Source organism: Crocodylus porosus, unplaced genomic scaffold, assembly GCF_001723895.1.
Source record: "Crocodylus porosus isolate Cpor-Errol unplaced genomic scaffold, CroPor_comp1, whole genome shotgun sequence".
In the NCBI taxonomy this organism is placed as follows: domain Eukaryota; kingdom Metazoa; phylum Chordata; order Crocodylia; family Crocodylidae; genus Crocodylus; species Crocodylus porosus.
The window spans coordinates 110929275-110947821 of NW_017728886.1; the positions used below are offsets into that span (position 1 = coordinate 110929275).

The following is an 18547-nucleotide window of genomic DNA, read 5'->3' on the forward strand; positions in this document are numbered from 1 at the left end:
CAGGGGTGGCAACTATTGGACTGCCACCTGGGTTACAATATTTAGGCGTTTATGTTTGGAAACAGAAAGAAGAGTTTCTTTTAGCAGTGAGGGGAGATTTTTCACACTTTCACATCAATTTGAAATTGCTTCATTTCACAGTACCTTAAAAGGGAAACCTTTGGAGAAATATTCATTTGAAAAATGAATCTTTGCTTAATTACTATACTGGTTGGAGTGGCAAAGAGTTATGTGCCACTTGAGGACATCTTGGCATTTGTTTGCATTTCTGCAACAGTGTGTCCCACCCTGAACAGGCCCAGATATGATCTACCCATTCTTACCTGCAGATGCACCAGAAAATGGGGGTTTGAGTGTGTCAGTAGAGGGATGTCCCCAAGCATCCTCATCAGCATACTTCTGGGTTTGGAGACTTCAAGCAAACATGGATGGGTATAGCATGTTCCCCAGAGGACATTTCCACTACAGTGTATACAAGCCCTTAATTACTTGCATGCATGTTTTTGTTTAAGATACAGACTTATGCTAGTGGGATGAGGATTTCTTGTTTTCATTTTTTTTACTCTGCTGTTTTGAGATCACAACCTGTGTAAACTTTATTTTAAATTCTCTCCATATACAGTTGGACCTCCTTACACTTTGCACTTTCGAATTAAATACTATTCATCAGAACCAAACAACCTTCATGAGGAGTTTACAAGGTAGGAAATAAACTAATGCCTCATGGTAGGGTTATATTTGAGGTTAAGTTGCGGGGGGAAATATTTGGGTTACGTGCACTGCCTTGGTGTGAATATGTATCATGCTCAGACTTCTTGGTGGGTTGTTTTTAGCATCTAAGGGATGTAATGTCCTTTTTATCTTTTACTAAAGATTTTTTTCCTTTGGCTTGTCGCATTGTTTTGTCTAGAAGAGCACTTGTGGTATTTCCTTCCAGCTGTCCATGAGTTTTTGAGCTTTGGCTATAAAAATCAGTGGCAGTCGGCAACATGAAAAGGGGGTGATGAGCAGCAGGGGTATTAACTGATACAGCTACTCTGGTAGAAAGGTGTGGAGGGAAGGTCTGCAGGCTGAATGACCACACCCTCCTCTCCTTCCCTTCTACCTCCCCGGCACCCTGGCTGCTGACACAGAATATGGCCCACTAGTTGATTTCAGTTTTGATACCCCAGGTGTGGATCATCAAAAAAGGAAAAAATATGTTGAGATACCCAAAAGCAGCATACTTTTGGGAGAAGTGGGTGTATAGTAAATTGTTTGTTCTTCTCTCCTTCACTGTACCTCCCACATCTGGAGCTGATGAAAGCTGTTTGATGGCAACTAATCATGTACAAACTTCCCAGATTGACTTGAGACTTTTTAAGGAAATGTCACATAACACAGGATGTTTTGTGGCCTTTGGACCCATGATCTCTGCTTGGAGAGCCTTCCATGATTTGGATGAGATTTTGCATCATGAATGAAGAGGGTCTTTGGCCCAGTTTAGCTTCACTCTTGCTTTGGCCTTCCGGTTTTTCTCATGCTTATTTCACATGGGAGAGTAGGGCTGTCTCTCATATTTTATTTTATCTCTATTTCTCAAAATCTGGCAATCTTGCTTCCTTCCTTTCTTTTTCTTTCCCCTTTTAATTTGTTTCTCGTTAATCAGTGCACTGCTAATCAAGCCAAACTTCTGTGCCGTCCTGTTACTTAAAGATTATAAAGATTAAGTTGATCATTTTAATAGTGTTTATCAGACCCTTCTAGAAGACCTGTTTACTATTTCTTCCCCTGTGTGCTAGAGTGGTTAAGTATTTCTTTGACTGCTGTGAAACAAACAGATTAAAGAGCTAATTTTTATCGCCCACTGATGTAACTACCACAAAGGTTTCAATATCCCGTTTTCAATTTACTGCCACAGCAATAACCTGATAAACGGACATGGTTTTATAGAGAGCATAATTAACCTGTGGAATTCACTGCCACTAACATAATTTAGTGCAAGAGATTAGAGGAGTCAAAACCAAAAATTAGATGTGGCATAATAACGAGAAAATTCACTTCTAGTTGGTGGTACAAGTGTTTAAAATATGCTAGAAAGGTTGTAAGCCTTCTTACATGAGGCTGTAAGTTTGATGTTAAATTTACCCTTTGGTCAGGTTAACATGATTGTCTGTTAAGAGATTTCTTGCACATTCCTATGTAGCATATGATGCTAGTCACTCTCAGGCACGGGACACCAGACTAGATGCATCATTGATGAAATCTAGTGAGACATTTCCTATAAAAGTACATCTGATGGCTTTTGCAAGCCAATCACTGCTAAAACCAGAAAATGGTAGAAAAATATGTTTCCAACTACAAAATAGTGTTTCCATTTCTTTCCTTTTACAAACATAAGGATAATTAAAGAAATCCACTTAACTAGCAAATGACTATGTTGACATAATGGAGAAGAAGCAGGGAGACAGAACCAATTTGAACACAATCTTTGCTTGTCCAAGTTTAGGCAAAGGAAAAAAAATATTTAAGAATAGAAGTCTCTTTGTGAAAGTTCTTGTTCCTGTTGTCAGACCTCTTTGCTGGTTAGAGGTTGTTTCCCTTTAATTTGTAGAATGAGCTAACTGAGCAGGTGCAAATTCAGTGATACTTCAGTGAGAATGGAATGGAAGCTGTGAGATGAGCTGAAGGAAAGTCCAAGTGATCATATTGTCATCACTTATAAAAGAGAAAAAATCATTAGATTTCAGTATTTATGTTGTACATTTTCATGGATTTAGATGCCTTTTGAGGCTGTCACAATTAACACCTTAATAGGAAAGTGATGAAATTCCCTCTTCTCCCCCCCCTTCCATTTGCAATTAAAAGCAAACAGCTGAAATACAATGCACCAAGGAAAGGTGGGAGCACTTCTGTCTGAAGGACCCTCGTTAGTTTTCATTAGGAAGGCAAGAGAGCATGTGTTTACTGAACCTTTGTTGCCACTTGATGTTGGGGTATGGCAACTTGAGATGCATGCATTAGCAGCCTTCACAGAGAGAGGAAATAGCACTGACCTGGGGAGTGTTGGGGTATTCCTCATGCTATCAAAGTGATATTGCTGCATTGCCTTTTCCCCAGACATCAGCAGAGCTCATGAGATTTAGACCAAGGGTATCAAACTCATCTAGCCCCATGGGGCAGATGAGGGGCATAGGGCCAGTCTGTGTGCTGGATCAGTCCACAAACCAACCCCATGCACCAGAGCCAGTTCTCAGAGCCACTCTGGAGGAGGCATTTCATGCAATACATGCCTTGGACCAGCCCTGTATGCTGTGTGCAGTGCACCCGAGTCCCAGTCCGGGGCTCATGCATGGAGCAGGCTGGGAGCATATGCTGCATGAGGTGTCTGTGCTGGACTGGCCCTGCATGCTGGCTCCTGTGCGTGGGGTTGGTTGTGGACCTAATCCAGAGTGGCCCCAGAGACAGCATGCAAGTCCGGTCTGCAAAAGGTGCCGTATTTAGTGCACGCCTCAAATCAGGCTTGTGTGACATGTGCAGCACCCATGCTGGACTGGCCCTGCACACTGTCTCTGGCACTCTGGGACAGTCTGTGGGACAAATCCAGACACTGGACTGCCCCCTGTGCCACATGAAGCACCTGTGGTGCCAGGTTCAACCCCGTGCACTGCATGCAGCCAGACTGGCTCTGCACACTGCATGCAGTGTGTGGCATTGGGATGGTGCATGCTTTGTGGCTCACTGGGTCAGTCCAAGGCCCACACACCAGATTGTAGCACTTCATGGGCCAGATCTGACCTGTGAGTTGTATTTTTAACATCCCTGATTTAGATTTTTATGGGCAAGGCAGTAGGGACAGATTCCCTGGATTAGAATGCATGTGCATCTTCCTTGATTTAATTATAAATGCAGATGAACTAGTTTGAATAGCAAATTAGGTAGTAGCTGTGTTCTATACACCAGACATGTATAATGCAGGCCTGACCTTGAAAAATCTGGCTCCTAATTTTATGCATCATAAGTTGTTCCATAGCATAGGGCATAAAAAGCTTGCTAATGTGCCTCTGGTTCCTGTTTCCCTTTCTGTATTGAACTGGCTTAGTCTACTCGATATTGAAAGATCAGCTCACTACCTCTCTCATCTTGATGCAATGTGAAAAATTAATTTGAGTCCTAACTGAAGATGCTAGCAACTGAGTGACTTATCCTTTCTGTCCTATTTCCAACATGTTCTCAAGTACCTGTGGAGAAATGAACAGAAAAAGTAACGTTACAGTTTGACTCTTTGCCACCGTCACTATTCCCTATGATCAATGTCCACTTTCTCCAGGAACCTTTGGGTTTCTGTGCTTTGGAATGTTGTGCTCCATCAATCGTTTTGTTCCCAGATCAGGAAAGCACTTAAATCCCATTGATTTAGCCTGCACTTATGCTCACTTCTGAGTACACGTCTATGATTTCATTGCTGTGCTAAACTAGGAAGTTTTCTGGAACTGGCTTCTGAAAGGTGAGGAAAGCTTTCCACTTCTGCTGATTCCACTAAGTGTTCAATGTACTGAACATTTTCCAGGTGTTTACAGTACTCACTGTGGTGGATGCACTAAGGCCATTCTCAGTCTAGAAGTCAGTTTCTGGAAACTTATCATTAAGTGTTTTACCATATTTACTCAAATATAAGATCACCCCCAAATAATTAGAGTCCTAGAAAATGAGGGTTGGAAGGGACCTCAGGAGGTCATCTAATCAAACTCCCTGATCAAAGCAGGACCATCCCCAACTAGATCATCCCAGCCAAGGCTTTGTCTAGCTGGGTCTAACCTCCAAGGAAGGAGAATCCACAGCCTCTCTGGGTAACCTGCAGTGTTCCTTTTATGCTGTGCTCATGCCGCGCTGCCAGGAGCACTCGCGTGGCCACGCACACCACACAGCTTAGAGTGAATGCTGGTAACCTGTTCCAGTGTTTTACTGCCCTCCTCCTGGGGGAGTTTTTCCTAATATCTGACCTTAACCATTTTCATTACTCACCGTAGGACTCTCTCCAATTTGTCCACATCCTTTCTGTAGTGGGGGCCCCAAAACTGGACACAGTACTGCAGATATGTCCTTTTCTAAATGGCCCCTCACCTGTTCTTTCCTACTGCTGGCTGCTCACATTGTCCCCAAACTGTGCTGCCAGGTGCAGTAGTCTGGGAGCTGATCTTGCCTGTGAAGACTGAGGTGAAAAAGACATTGAGTACTTCAGCCTCTTCTAAATCCTCTAAGTTGCCTCCACTTTCCCTGATCCTTCTTTTGTTGCTGACATACTTGTAGAAACCCTTCTTGTCCTTTGTGTCCCTTGCAAACTGCAAGTCCAATTGTGCTTTGGCCTTCCTGATATCATCTCTGTATATGCAATATTCTTATACTCCTCCCTAGTTGTTTGTCCAAGTTTCCACTTCTAGTGAGCTCCCTTTTTGTGTTTTAGCTTACTAAATCATTCCCTGCTAAGTGGTCTTCTGCCATACTTGCTAGTTTTCCTGCACATCAGGATAGTTTGTTCCTGTGCTCTCAGTAAGATTTCTTTAAAAGTACTGCCAACACTCCTGGACTCCTCTCCCCATCAGACTGGCCTCCCAGGGAATCCTGCCCATCGGTTCCCTGAATGAGTTGAAGTCAGCTTTTCTGATGTCCAGGATCCTCACTCTGCTGCTCTCTTTTCTTCCTTTCCTCAGGATCCTGAACTCAATTTATCTCACGGTTGCTTCTGCCCAAGTTGCCATCCACTATTACATTCCCCACTAAATCTTCCCTGTTTGTGAGCAGCAGGTCAAGAAGAGAATGGCTCCTAGTTGGCTACTCCAGCACTTGCACCAGGAAGTTGTCCCCATCGCTCTCCAGAAACTTCCTAGATTGCCTACACACTGCTGTATTGCTCTCCCAGCAGATATCAGGGTGTTTGAAATCCCTCATGGGAACCAGGGCTTGTGATCAGGAAACTTGTGCTAGCTGTTTGAAGAAAGCCTCATCTTCCACTTTCTCCTGGTCTGCTGGTTTATAACAGACACCCACAATGGCATCACCCTTGTTGCTCTCCCTTCTGACCCTAACCTAACTTTCAACAGGCCTATCTCCAGTTTCATACCAGAGCTCTGAGCAATCATACAGTTCTATTACATAAAGTGCAACTCCTCCTCCTCTGTTCCCCTGCCTGTCTTTCCTAAACATTTTGTACCTATCCATGACAGTGTTCCAGTCATGCAAGCTATCTCGTCAAGTCTGTGTTATTCCAGTCACATAGTTCCATGACTGTGTGAGGACTCCCAGTTCTTCCTGCTTGTTTCTCAGGCTCCATGCATTCTATATATAGAAAATAATGAAATTCCTATAGATTTCCAAGTATAGAATCTAATTTTTGGATGTTTGCCTAGAAATTGTTTTCTTCTCACTGTTACAGCAAGGAAAATAAATCTGGGTGCGGGCAGGTGGCTGCCTTGACGTTTGACCTCCTATCTTCTTTCTCCTGCAACTCTTTCCCCACACCTTACTATCAGACCTCACTCTCCAAGAGCACATGGAAGTGAAGGACACATTTGAAAACACCGACTTTGTACTATGGGTACCCATAGACTTAATTCTTGCAGAATTGATGCATTTGAGCTTTTTTGAAGTGTCTGCAAGCTTTAGCATAGGTACTCCATAAACACCTTTAAGCAGCATTTTTGTACCTAGTAAACTATGGATGATATTAGTCCAAAGCTAAAAGGCGTATGGTTTGCCATATAGTGCATTGGGCAGGATCCTAGCAGAATTAGCAGTGTTTCAAGCCCTGGTGATCCCATATCTCAGCACTACTCAGTATGTGTATGTACTCCAGATACCCCCACAAATGATCCACGTGCTACTTAGCCCCTAACTTATGACTGGAACTGAGAGGTCTTGTCATGAGTTCTGGGATGGTCCAAAATTTTATATGCAGATGAGGTTCAAGGCAACCTGATCTGGCTTCACTTCATGGAGGATGGGGCCACACTAATCCTATGCTACAAGTGGAGACAGATTGAAAGAGGGATTGTGGGTGAACTTCGTCAGACATTTAAGGTTGATGGAAAAACAGGAGTAACTGGAAATGGGAAAGAGAGGCACAGCTTGGCTGTGGGAGTTGAAGTATATTCAGTGTAGTGGCTCACTATGACCTGAAAAGACTCAGCACTGAGGGGGACTGAGTACACTGGGCACAGCATTACCTCTAAGCTGCATGGCATGCATGTCCACATAGGCATGCCTGGCAACACGGCATGAGCGCGCCTGCATGGCTGCGCTCACTGTGCAGCTTGTACTAACCTATTTTTATGGTACGTTTAATCAGGTTCTTTGCCTCCTGTGGGATAAGATCAAGTGTAGTTGCTTCACTGGTCTGTTACCCAGCTGAGATCATCTTAGAATGGCATTGTGTAGTAGTAGGTGCAGACCTGTCCAACGCACTGCAGATAGAACACCTTACAAGAGTGTAATATAGCTTCTCAGTGGGAGGATCTTGGCTACTTCCCTATTTTATGGAAATGTGGGACCACTCCCTAGCTTGCTCCTGTGGCCATTGGCTAAGGGCAAGTGAGACTCAGGGGTATCTGAGCCCCAAGACCTCCGGGCTTGGGCCTGCACGTAGGATGCCTGCCAATGGATTTGGGAATATCCGAAGCCCCAGGCTGAAAAATCTCGGGTGGAGGATACTTGCTGGTTGTAGCACCATATATGGTGTTTGAATGATTGAGTTTTGCTCAAAATTTTCCAAAAAGACCCCTTCATAGTTAGTTTCCATTACTGAGCACATGCTGCTTTTGACAGTAATGTAATGATAAACAATGTCTTTAATGAGGTTTTCTTGTATGCTAATATAAGGCAAAGAGCCTTTTTCCCTTTGATTGGGGAGAGGACTTCATCTTATATTCGAGTAAATGTGGTATTTTTTTTTTTTGGTGAGGACTGTCTGGAAACATGTCTATTCATATAGTTGATGTTTCATGTTTGTATTCGTTAGGTACCTGTTCGTATTACAGCTTCGGCAAGACATTCTTTCAGGGAAGTAAGTATGGATTGGTTTTTTCATCTTGTTTAAGTACATATTTGGCAATATTTTTTCCCCTTAGAATACAGAAATACATTCATATGTATACCATGGCTTAATTGATAAAATATAGTTATATTTATCATGTAAAAAATCCGCACATTCAATAGTATAGTATTCATACGATAACCTTAATAAGTCCATCATCGTTAATAACTATTCATATATTGAAAACTTAATTGTAACTGAGCATTATTTCATAACAAGCTGTTTTAAAGTATGCAAGATGAATATATGTACATAACTACGAATAAAATGATATTCATCTGAATCTTATTAAACATACATGTTCTATCATTTTACTTCAGTTTCAGATACAATATTAACATTTATTAAGAAATGATCCATCAAAATGAGATCCTTAAGAAAATGAAGAGCATTCAGAGTTCTTACTTTGAAATATATATAGCAAGCACTCTGAAAAAAAGATGCATATGCAGGTGAAACTGAATATTCCCAGTTTTATTTCTGAGAATAATGTTCCACAAAAGAAATCTGATACTTTATTTTATTTGGAGAAACATCCTATACAGAGTCACAGTTAGTGCATCTACATGTGCCATTAAGATACCATGATAAACTCCAGCCTAGTTCAGCTCCTGGCTAAACTGCTAGGGTCTGGTGGCATGTGCAGACACTGTGCCTGGGACCGCTGTAGTTTGAGCCAGGGTGGAGGAGCCCCAGGCCGGCAAGAGGGAGTCAGCCGCAGGCTCCAGGAGGTGGAATCAGGCAGTGGACAGGATGGCTGGGGCACGAGAGTGCATTTAGGTGCAGTTATCTTCACTGCAATAAGGTAGTACTGTCCCAGACAAAATTAGTTTGCTTCAGCCTAGTAGCATCGCACATTTAGGTTGTGATGCTTTACACCACAGCAGATTAGTTTACTGCGCACTCGAGCGCATGTGTAGCTGCACCCAGTCTTCATAAAAATAAATCTTGTCATGATGTTGTGTGACTGAAGAAAAATATTTAATTAATAAATACCTGAATATAATAAATACTGTGTTTAGCTGCTTTTTGGTCTTGACCTGAAACAGGTTTATTATTAATAAAAGAATAGGACCAGAGGCACTCAATAGATAGAAACAATTAAATTATATAACTAGGTCTTTATGATTATAACAGGGTGCTCAGCCTCCAACCTGCGGGCTAGATCTGGCCCATGGAGCCATGTCACCTAAGTCGCTTGCCTCGCCATGGGCCTGAACAAATTTGGTAGTAGGGAAACAGTGGCAGCTTTAATTGCTTCTCGCCTGCTGCCAAATTTCTGAATCTGTGGGGAGCCCTGCAAACCTGGAAGCATGTCCTCATGCACAACATTGGGTATGCATGGTAGCAGGGGGTGCCAAGGCCTGAGAACCTGGTGCATGAGGCCTAATCCAGGTGGCACTGGACCTGATCTGGACCATGAACTGGCCCCATACCGCTCATCTGGACCACAGAGCCAAAAGGTGGAGCACCTCTGATTTATAATGTAATGTGAGCCTATCATGTTTTTTAGAATGGAAAATGCAAGGGAGTGAAAATGACACTCAAATCTTTCAGCATTATTTGTATAGATTATTCTTAGGAAAAATATGTAGGTGTATATAGCTTCACCCATTCTAATAAAAGGGCATCTATGATACATCACCTTAAAAGATTTATAAGGCAAAATAGTCTTCCTTAGAAATGTTTCCTAAGATACATTGAGGGAATTATATTATTTTCCTATTCTTCTTTAACATTATCATTATTTATAGGGTAAGCTTAATTTATAGTGCAGTTTATCATGTATGCAGTATTAATGAGAAATTACCAAATAAAGAAATAATGGTTTAATTTTGTATAAATTATCAGTGATTTGAAGGATTTAAGTAAAATGCAGTTGAGTCTTCAAGGTTCATATGTCCATTTCTTGTATCAGACAGCTTTCCTATTTTCATCTTAGAAAGGAAACATAAAAAGCATAAATTAAGAAAAAATATATTGTTATAGCTAATGTCTTCTCTTTAAAGACTGAAATGTCCATACGAAACTGCTGTGGAACTAGCAGGTCTGTGTCTTCAAGGTATGTGATCAGTTGGATCTAATTTATATAAACTCCTTTAAAAAAGATGGGCATCAATTCATTGTACAAATTTTGTGACTAATATATCCACATTGATAAGCTAGGTTTTAAAGGGCAACTCTTTTTATTGTGATGACTCATTATGACTAATAAACTTCCTCAGTTTTCAGATACTAGCATCACAACTGTAATGTAAATAGCCGAAGTTAAGTACTGTTGCTTTGAAAGCATGTGCCATGACTTGAGCAGTTCTTTGCTTTATATCAGACATGGTCCAAAGCCTATTGATGTCAAATGAAATTTGTCCATTGACTTCATTAGACTTTGGAGCCATCTCACTCAATGCTTTGGAGGAATTTATAGATCCACTTCACCAGTAGGTAAATGACTTGTTAAGTGTAGATGAGATTGATGGTGAAATTTTGAGTTCAGTTAAAACCAGTAACAGGAAAATCCCAGGTGGACAATCCCATTTCATCTAAAAATATGAATGTTCAAGTTTTTCACAAAGCTGACCTATTGATACAGGAATTGATTTATTCCCATTTTTAATGACAGTTCTTGTTGCTTCATTAGCCTTCTAAAATGGACCTTCCAGACAAGAAGTTGGAGAGCCTCTTTAAATGGTTAGGTATTTGTTTTTACTTCTGGAAAATCACAAGCACTAATGCTTTCATTCCAGTTTTGAAAAAGGAGAAAATTAATTGCTGACTATACCAAAGAAAAATGAATATAGCAGGCCATCCATGTTCAGTATACAAAGATTATGAAATGCTTCCTGTCAGCTATAGTCACCAATATTTTAGAAGTCACATATCCAAACATAGTACCTATAAATTCTGATGGCGGTTTTTTGGTTGGTTGGTTTTTTTGCTTTTGATTTCCATTTTTCCATTCATTAGAAATCCTAACAATAGTTTTCTCCAAAACAGCTTCATGCAGTTCAGGATAATTTGTAAAAAATAACTACATAACCAGAGATAGATGGTTCTCTCCAGACTTGCAAAATCAGCAATGAAATGATTTGCTTCAGAAAGATGATGCAAAGAAAATGCAGCTGATGAGGTTAAGTGAAAAAAATAACAGATTAATGTAACAGAACAATTTCTTTACAAACTAGCCATGAGAGTGTAGTAAAGAGTCTCTTGCTAATGAGAAAGTAATTAGCATAAATATACAATCAGTATAAGTTAACAATCAGGTAAGTTATATTTAAGGTCACCCAGTTTTCACTTAACCAGAAATACTTTTTGAGCTGTTAATTGAAATCAGCAGGTTAGCTACTAACTCGTAAAAATAAGTAAATAAATCTTGTTGTTAGTGCTCTTTATCAAGTTCATATTATTAGGAGGCAAATTACTTGCCTTCTGTGCTAAAGCTACAACATTTGGATCCCAAATGTTGGATCCCACAGCTGCTCTCACCTGTATTTACAGGAGAGAAATTCACCTAGTTCGGGATTGGGCAATTATTTGGGCTGGAGAGCCACTTTGATGAACGATTGCAGGCCACGTCAGCAAACACTCCCCCCCGGTAGCTCACCAAAGCTCCTTAAATGGTTGGTCCAGGATCTCATGGAGACTGGCTGGGACGGCCGCAAGCAGGGCATGCTCAACTAGGTGCATGGGATAGATCCACGGGTAAGCAGGGAGTGACATCTGGGAGTGGGATGGGCATCTGGGTCTGGGATCATAAGGCGGTGACAGTGTGGGGTTGGGCCTGGAGCTGGAGCCCAGGGTCTAGTTGCAATCCATTCCCCACATGGCCCTGGTCACCACCCTGCAATCCTGGCCCTAGCCCTGGCTACCTGTCCGGCTCCCAGATGCTGTTCCTCTCTCACCTGTGGCCCCATCCCATGTGCCCAACTGAGCGTACCCTGCCCTCAGGGGTTGCAGCTGGTCTCAGTGGAGACCCCACTTGCACACTCCATCCAATGCCTCTGGTGATGGGTGCAGGGCATACGGGCTGGGGTGCCCAGGCAGTGGAGCTGCATCCGGCAGGTTAGTGACAGTAGCGGCAACAGCTGGAAGGAGGTACCCCTGCTGGGGCAGCTAGGAAGCCCAGGGTTGGCAGGACCAGATATACACACCACAGCCCCAGACTGCCCCTCACAGACCACATCTGAAAGTGGATAATATGCAGCTATCGTAGCTGTGGAAAAAACTGGTATGATATATTTCTACTACTTAATACACCAAAGAAGTGGACAGCTACATGCTGTCTGAGCTGGAGCTTCTGAGGTCCACCTTGCAGCTCTGCCTTCTCTCCATTTCTAGTGCTGTTGTGGACCCTGCAATCACAGTCTTTCTACAGCCCCTCTTACATAATTCAGGCTCGCCTTACTTAAAATGAGTTGGTCAACTGTGGAAGGCTGTGTGTATTAGGATGTTTTCCCACAGGTTTTTTCAATGTTGAACGTAGATTCCTTGATTCCTCTCTTGTTATTGTGAAACTACATTAGTTTGTCATAGTGCCCTTTAAATGGATGCCAGTTTACCAGCAATCCTTAGATCTGTTTCAAATAGAATTACTTCAAAGCCAAAGTGCAATAGAGTTGCCAGAGATTTCTATAGGAAGTTTTTATATACTGGGAATACTGTTCTCCATCTTAGGTTTTAGATGTCTTTTAAATTGAGGTAAATGGTATAAATTTTAATATAAAAAAACTGTAGGAACCTGAAATGTTAGTAACAAATTATTTCCTTAAGAATATTTCAAATTGAAGTAGTAGTCACATTTTAATGAGTTTTAAAAATTCTACTTGTATCTGCTTCACTCAGATAAAGAGGATCATCTAGGTTGATTTATGTTTAGAGTTTGCTAAAATTCAGGCATAATCCCAAAATCTTTTGAGTGCAATGCTAAGGGATGCAGAGGTATCTTGGACAAGATGACTATGTCTAACATTTATGGTGACTCACTGACACTTGTGCTTGGCTTTCTGTCACAGCTGAGCTTGGAGAGTGTGAGCACCCAGAACACACACCAGAACTTGTGTCTGAATTCAGGTTTACACCAAATCAGACAGAAACAATGGAATTGGATATTTTCCAGAAATGGAAAGAGTGCAGGTATGTTGCTTATAAAATAGTGTCACCTAGCAACAGATTTAATAGATGCACGGAGGATTTTTTCCCTCTTAAGTCAGATACTGCTGCACAGACCCTTGCTTCTTGAGACAAGGAGCCTCAGTATACATGTCCTTTGGTATGTTCTAGAGTAGGCAGTTAGTTGGACCAGAGAGCCAATTAAGGAGTTTTGGTGAGCTGTTGTGAGCCGGGTCAACATCTTGTCCCCCACCCCACCTGCAACAGCTTACCAAAACTCCCTGGGTGGCTCTGTCCTGCACTTACCCAGGCAGGGAGTGGCATCTGGGAGCAAAACAGGTGGGCCGGAGTGGGGCTGGGATCACTGGACGGTGACAGTGCAGGGTTGGGGGCTGGGGCACAGCCACAATATGCTCCTTGCATGCCTCTGCAATGGGCAGTTCCATGGGCAGGGGCATGTGGATCACGGATTGTGGCTCTGCCGTGGCCCCAGCCCTACACTGCCACTGCCCTGTGATCCCAGCCATTCTGCTTCTGGATGCCACTCCCCACCCACCCGTGACCCCATCCTGTCTGTCTGGCCATGCCCCCTACCTATACAGGTTGTGGACTTTTCTCCATGGGGAGCCCGCCTTTCTGCTTTCTAGCGCTTCCAGCAGCAGATGCAGAGCAGATGGGCCAGGGTGCCCAGGCAGTGGTGGAGACTGGCAACAGCAGCTGGAAGGAGCTGCCACTTCAGGGGCTGCCAGGAAACAAGTCCAGCCCTTGCCCCAGCCCCACTGCATGCCCCAAGGTGGCAGGACTGGCTGCATGTGCCATGGCCTGTGCTGTTGCCCACGTGTGGGTCAGGCAGAGCTAAGAGACCTGCTGTGGGCCAGACAAAATCCCTTGGCAGGCCAGATCTGGACTGTAGGCTATATTTTGTTGACCTCTGTTCCAGAGACACTATGCAACCCTTGAAAGAAATGGCCAACGCTAGCATAGGGCAGGGTTGTGTGGATAAGTTGATAGCCAAAGTGGCAGCAAATCAGGCTCTTGCTGAGTGTACAATGGAAAAGCAAATGAGAATTCTCTGGCCTTTCAAATGCAAGAAAAGAAACCTGCCACCTTTTCATTGTTACTAAGCATGGCACCTGAAGAGATACAGATTTGTGCCCACACACTGATATCAAAGATCTGTAATCTTTTGAAGGATTGGCACTTGATGTGGGCTCCAAATTAGAATTCCACATCCAGCTCTACCATGCTGAATTGTTGGAGGGAAGGAGGGTGAAACTGAGGTGTGAACCAAGAACTGCTTAGCTCAATCATATCTAGGTAGGGGAGTTTGGGAAATTGTATGGTATTTCAGCAAGCATTTTATTCCAAACTAAGACACATTTCCGATTCATTTTTATAGGGGAAAGAGTCCAGCACAGGCTGAATTATGTTACTTGAACAAAGCAAAATGGTTAGAAATGTATGGTGTAGATATGCATGTAGTTAAGGTAAGATTTTCCTTCTCTTTAGCTTATTTTTTTGCAGACAGTGGTAAAGTTTATAAATTGATACTCATTCATCTAGTAATGAGTCTTTATTCCTTAAAATTCAAGAAACGTACTGATTTTTGTAAGATGTTTTCTAACCGATGATTTGGATTACTGTCTTTATTAAGATGTGTTCCAGTAATTGCATATTGATTATTCTATCATATGCTTACTTGTAGGGAAGAGATGGTTGCGAATATGCTCTTGGACTGACGCCAACAGGCATATTGATCTTTGAAGGAGCAAACAAAATAGGTTTATTCTTTTGGTAATTTGATTTTGGTTTATATTCCTTTGTGTTAAATTATGAAATCTTTTTCCTCTTGAAATATAGAGGGTTGTGTTTTGATTTGAATGTATATGGTAATGGAGTTTCTGGTTCTGAATACTAACAACTTTTTCAAGTGACTTGACCAGGTCACAAGCATGCATATGTCAAGGAATTTTAAAGTATTTGCTGAAAGTATAAATATATTTACCAATATGTTATGAAATTAAATTGCTATTTTGTCTGTCATATGCTGTTTTGTTGTTTCTATGAGTTAGGTCTGTTTAATCTTCTCAAATGTCTTAATTTGTTTCTTGTATAATTAGGCCTAAAATCACTAAAATGGACTTCAAAAAGAGCAAACTAACACTTGTGGTTGTAGAAGATGATGAGCAGGTAATTTTCTTTCCTTACTTTGGGTCTGATCTGATGAAGTCCTGAGTATAGTTAACTCCTGTTGATGTTTTTAACAGTTGAAGGGCTTAGCACTTAGTTGGATCGGGCCATTTTTCTTTTGTGGTAGATCCATAACTAATATCATGCATGCCTACTTCCAAAGGGGTTGTTTTTTTTGTATCTATATTTAGGGTCGAGAACAAGAGCACACATTTGTTTTCCGGTTAGACAGTGCCAAAACTTGCAAACATCTGTGGAAGTGTGCAGTGGAACACCATGCATTCTTCAGACTACGAGCACCAGCAAACAGTAAATCTAATAGATCTGACTTTATACGGCTTGGATCACGCTTCAGATTCAGGTATTTAATGAAATAAAAGCCCAGGGATCAATATACACATAACAAAAATTAAAGGAACATTGCATACCAAGTTAAGAATTGACTGATTTATTTTGGGGGGTTTTCCTTCCCACTTTGCAAAGCCCATTTTGATTCTCCAACCATGTTTAATGATGATGCGTTCTGGTGAAATGAAGTTAAGTTATATGGCTTTTTCCCTAGTGGTCGAACAGAATATCAAGCAACACATGGAACCAGGTTACGGAGAACCAGTACATTTGAAAGAAGACCCAGCAAGCGGTACCCATCAAGAAGGCATTCAGCATTTAAAGGTGCACATTTTTTTCAGCTCCTTTGAATAGTACATTACACTGATTATATGACCATTCTCTTAATTAGAACAAGTGCATGTTTCAGGGTTTCTGTTCATATCAGTGACTGTATTGTGACCAAACAAAATTACAGCTCCTTATGAGTAGCAGAATAGAATGAGTCACCATCAGAAAATCAAAAAAGAGGACAGACAATGCTAAGTGCTTTTATTTGTTTGTTTGTCTATCTTCTACAATTTTCCTTCAATATTCTTGTCTCTTCCTTTCTCTGGTCTTTGCCTAAAGCTATAAGGTCCTGTAGCATCCTGAGAACTCAGCTGTGGTTGCAAACAATGTACAACTAAATAAAGCACACTGGAAAAAAAAATGGAATTTACAGTAGTCTTTTTGGAAAAGAGAACAGGAGGTCTGGGGTAAATTGGTGTGTAAGAACCTGGCTAAATTGCTTGGCCCTGCCAGACACTAACTGGTACATGAAGCTATTTTGTTTCTGACAATAGTAGACTTCAGTAATTTTGGTATAGTAGCATTCACCTATGCCTTATCTAAATTGGCCCAGGTTGTAAAGTGAGGGGTTGTCCCCTCACTGGTACATTGATTATGAACAAGCGAGGTTGGTTATGATTTATGCTGACTAGTCTGAACCCCAGTGGCTTAAAAAAAGAAGAGCTCCTTCTCTTCATACAAAGTTATTTTAAATCATGGAGTTGAAACTTGTAAGGTTTCAGGCCCTGTGATGGACTAATTCTCACACAAGATAAACTATAGTAAATGCCTCCTCTGTCCCATGTACCCAGAAGATGCACAGTGTGTCTGTTATTTCCTGCTAGGATGTGTAAGTCATGAGACTTGAGGCTCAAACTCTACCTTCAGGATAACTCCATGGAGGTCTGCTCAGGCTGAGATGGACACAGCAGAGATACCAAAACCAGTAGTCCTAATCTATGCACTGCTCCTGAAACATCAAGTCTATCATCTGTTCTTTTGAGGTTCCCCTAACTCCAGTATTGGAATGCCATATTCTTATCTTATCGTACAAAAAAACTGAGAAGTATAAGGACATTTTTCATGCTTTCCCTCCTATTACAAACCCAGCACCCATGTGGGACTAGAGTGACATCCTTCTGAAGGTCATGGAAGCTTCCTTTGAACCACTTGTTAAAATTGCATGCGTATACCAGAAAACATCCCTGGTGGCAAGGGATAGCCAGTGAGCTCTACACAGTCATGGCCAGACCTTCTCATTGCATTTTTCTACAGGTATAAAATAGTGCTGGATCTGTGTACCAGTTTCATATCTAAGCTGGGTTTGGATTTTCACCTGAACCAGTTAAGTTATCCTGATACCTATAGTTTCTCCAGAACTGCACTCCATTGCTAGGAAGAAGAAACTTTGTATCCTGGATGTACCCAAAGCTTGACTCCATTACCTTGATTGGAACAAGCTGTTAGGCAGTTTCTTTCCTACCTTAGCACCCATTTTTGACCTTTCCGAAGTCTAAGCCATTTCATTGCTGAGAGTCACACAGTGAACCACAGTTTCTTTCTGTTGTTGGCTCAGTTCACTAGCCTTTCCTTTTGACCATCATCACTTGTCCACTAGCATATAGGCCATATCTGCTCCCCATTTCAAGATTTCTGCTCTCTGAAGGACTATCTACACTATTCCACTACGGTGCCTATCAGCATTGTATTGAGATGCACACTCTTATCTTTAAAGCAGCATGGTGAAGCAACACCTGACTTATAGGCAAGGCAAGCTCAAAATAGCAATATCCCCAATCGTATTTTGGCTTGATATGAGCTCCTCGTACTTCCTGCTGTGGGATCCAAATTGAGTTTAAAATCATGTAAGAATGGAGGGTAAGAGTCAAGACTGCTTCTCACTTGTATGACTATATGAGGTCATACCCAAGGCATAAGACCTTCCAGACCCCTGACATATACTGCTCTTTAGAAATACCAGTCATGCATCCATAAGGATCCACACAAGCCACAACATCTCCAAAAACCTAGGAGTACTGTAGGAATGGATTTTTTTCTCTTTCAAAAGCTTAAAGGTTTACCTTTTTCTTTCCTTTTTTTTAAGGAAGCAATCCGGGCAAAGTTCCACAACTGTGGTAAGTACGTTTTCACAGCTGTTGCTTGACAATGATTTTTAAGAACTTGTTTCTGCATTGAGGTTAGCTACAAAGAATTGTGCGTATGTCAGGAGTCCTGCCAGTTTGTTCAGTGTTGACCAGTCCCCGCTAAGAGCTATGTATGAAACATTCTGTGCGTTCTGGTTTCCTTCACACTGAGCTGCTTTTCCTTTTATTTGGAAGTAAGAACAAAATTAAGCTTATTTCTTACCCAGCTTCTTGCCACTTTGTTGATTCTCCAGCACTATCCATATCTGCCTCGTACATTATAATAAACAGTGTCTTTTCTTTTTCCACCAATCATGTTCTTTGACTATTGTGGTATAAACACAATTTTGCAGAACAAAGGATAGGTGTGTTTGAATTT

At 41.7% G+C, this 18547-nt stretch overlaps 1 protein-coding gene across 3 annotated transcripts in view; it reads left to right on the forward strand.

Annotated features, from left to right (window-relative positions):
- The window catches only part of EPB41L4B (erythrocyte membrane protein band 4.1 like 4B), a 293968-nt gene that overhangs the window by 120788 nt on the left and 154633 nt on the right, over positions 1-18547 (forward strand). For all 3 annotated transcript variants that reach the window (XM_019540677.1, XM_019540686.1, XM_019540694.1), the window contains exons 4-13: positions 623-701; positions 7994-8038; positions 10078-10130; positions 13081-13201; positions 14577-14664; positions 14883-14971; positions 15298-15367; positions 15559-15728; positions 15930-16039; positions 18129-18159. In XM_019540677.1, coding sequence (XP_019396222.1) covers positions 623-701; positions 7994-8038; positions 10078-10130; positions 13081-13201; positions 14577-14664; positions 14883-14971; positions 15298-15367; positions 15559-15728; positions 15930-16039; positions 18129-18159 — 856 coding nt within the window. The remainder of the gene's footprint in view (positions 1-622; positions 702-7993; positions 8039-10077; positions 10131-13080; positions 13202-14576; positions 14665-14882; positions 14972-15297; positions 15368-15558; positions 15729-15929; positions 16040-18128; positions 18160-18547) is intronic.